The sequence below is a fragment of the Fopius arisanus genome, unplaced genomic scaffold (genome assembly GCF_000806365.1).
Source record: "Fopius arisanus strain USDA-PBARC FA_bdor unplaced genomic scaffold, ASM80636v1 scaffold00082, whole genome shotgun sequence".
Lineage (NCBI taxonomy): Eukaryota > Metazoa > Arthropoda > Insecta > Hymenoptera > Braconidae > Fopius > Fopius arisanus.
This window is the reverse complement of record NW_011887821.1, coordinates 13016-14514: the sequence shown is the minus strand read 5'-3', so window position 1 is coordinate 14514 and position 1499 is coordinate 13016. Positions and strand designations below refer to the sequence as shown.

At 38.0% G+C, this 1499-nt stretch overlaps 1 protein-coding gene across 1 annotated transcript in view; it reads right to left on the bottom strand.

Annotated features, from left to right (window-relative positions):
• Window positions 1-6: 6 nt before the first annotated feature.
• The window catches only part of LOC105270242 (proton-coupled amino acid transporter 3), a gene marked incomplete at its 5' end in the record, with an annotated part of 4406 nt that continues 2913 nt past the window's right edge, over window positions 7-1499 (bottom strand). The window contains 1 exon segment of the mRNA XM_011311070.1: window positions 7-1461. Coding sequence (XP_011309372.1) covers window positions 1223-1461 — 239 coding nt within the window.

Here is a 1499-nt window from a genome sequence, read left to right as displayed (position 1 = left end):
TTTCTAATGATTTAAAAGTATTTGCACATAGTTCTCTCATTCTGAATCATCTAAACATAATTTTCTTCGTATCATTTCTTCTATTTCCATACACAAGTCGGTATGGACGATCTTGAAAACAAATTTTTAATGTTTTTCGTTAAACAGATCATGCAAATATTAAAAGACTACGAGTGTACCCGAAAAATGAGTTCAGAGCACATATTACACTCATGTTTGAGTCCCATTAAAGAATTCTTTAAATTAGAAGAGCTAAGCAATTTTAATCGTTCTAATCGATAAGACCCAAAATTGGAAAGGCGGACTAAGAACTATAATATAATGAATATAAAATTCATTCCACGTGGAAGATTTATCTTTGCTTATGAAAATGTATACCCGATTGTTCAGTCCGAAATTTAACTGAAATTTAACGCAACAAATATCGAATTAACAAGAAAATAAATCTCAAAACGTTATGATTAGATGATTGAGAATGATTTGAATGGTTAAAATCCACTACTCCACCGGCTCGTGGTTACACGCCCTTTTGGCTCTAATTTTCCGACGAAGGGATGTGATATCTGATGTAAACCAAATCCTTATAGAATTTTTTGGATTCCTCACACCTTAGCTCATCTCATTGCGAGACGAAATCATTCATCCGGCATTCCTCACACACATGAAATCACAATTACCGTAGTTTTGCCTCGCATTGAGTTAACATAATACATCTTGTTTAGAAAACAGTGAAGATCGATCTATTCATGAACACGTCAATGATGAACGAATGAAAAATTCTCAGCCATAAGATTCCATCTTGTCTTCTGCCATCATAACAATCTGAATTAATTTCCATTGTTTCCAGTCCAGTGTTTCCACGATGGAGCAGATGGAAGTGGTGATAAACTCTCATCGACTTCTCAACATCGCTTCGTCTCTCAGTTGGCTACCTCTTTTCATGGGGATTTGGCTGCTGATAAGGGTCTGGCTGATTGGTAACCAAGCGTATTATCAGATCACTTACCCACGATATCGACCTGGTGCGGCATTCCAGTAAGATCATCCTCAGAAAAGCTGTCGACGATTTATCGATGAATAGTAGTAGAATGCAAGATTTTCAACGGCTCGGGAGGGCATTTTTTCCTGAGATTCCACTTGTGGGAATCCAGAGAAATCATCAAATTGGTGGCTTCCACGTCACTCAAGTAATGCGAATAGAATTTATGCTGCAGGTTTTTAATTAGTAGGTTGCAATAATTTCAGCGAGAGACACCCAGGTACCGGTGAAGAGAGCGAAGATGGAAAATGCAAGAAGGAATATGTTCTTGATCAATCTCCAGTAGAAGGTTCCGAGATTGTTCTCCCAGCAGGAAATTGTTTCGACTATTGCTGGGATGGATATTCCCAGGAAGGAGAAGAATATTGCGCCGACGAGGGAAATGAAGGGCTCCAAGTTAGGCACGGCTAATGCTACAGCAACTGTTCAAGAGAGCAAAATATTTTTATCATTATGAGAA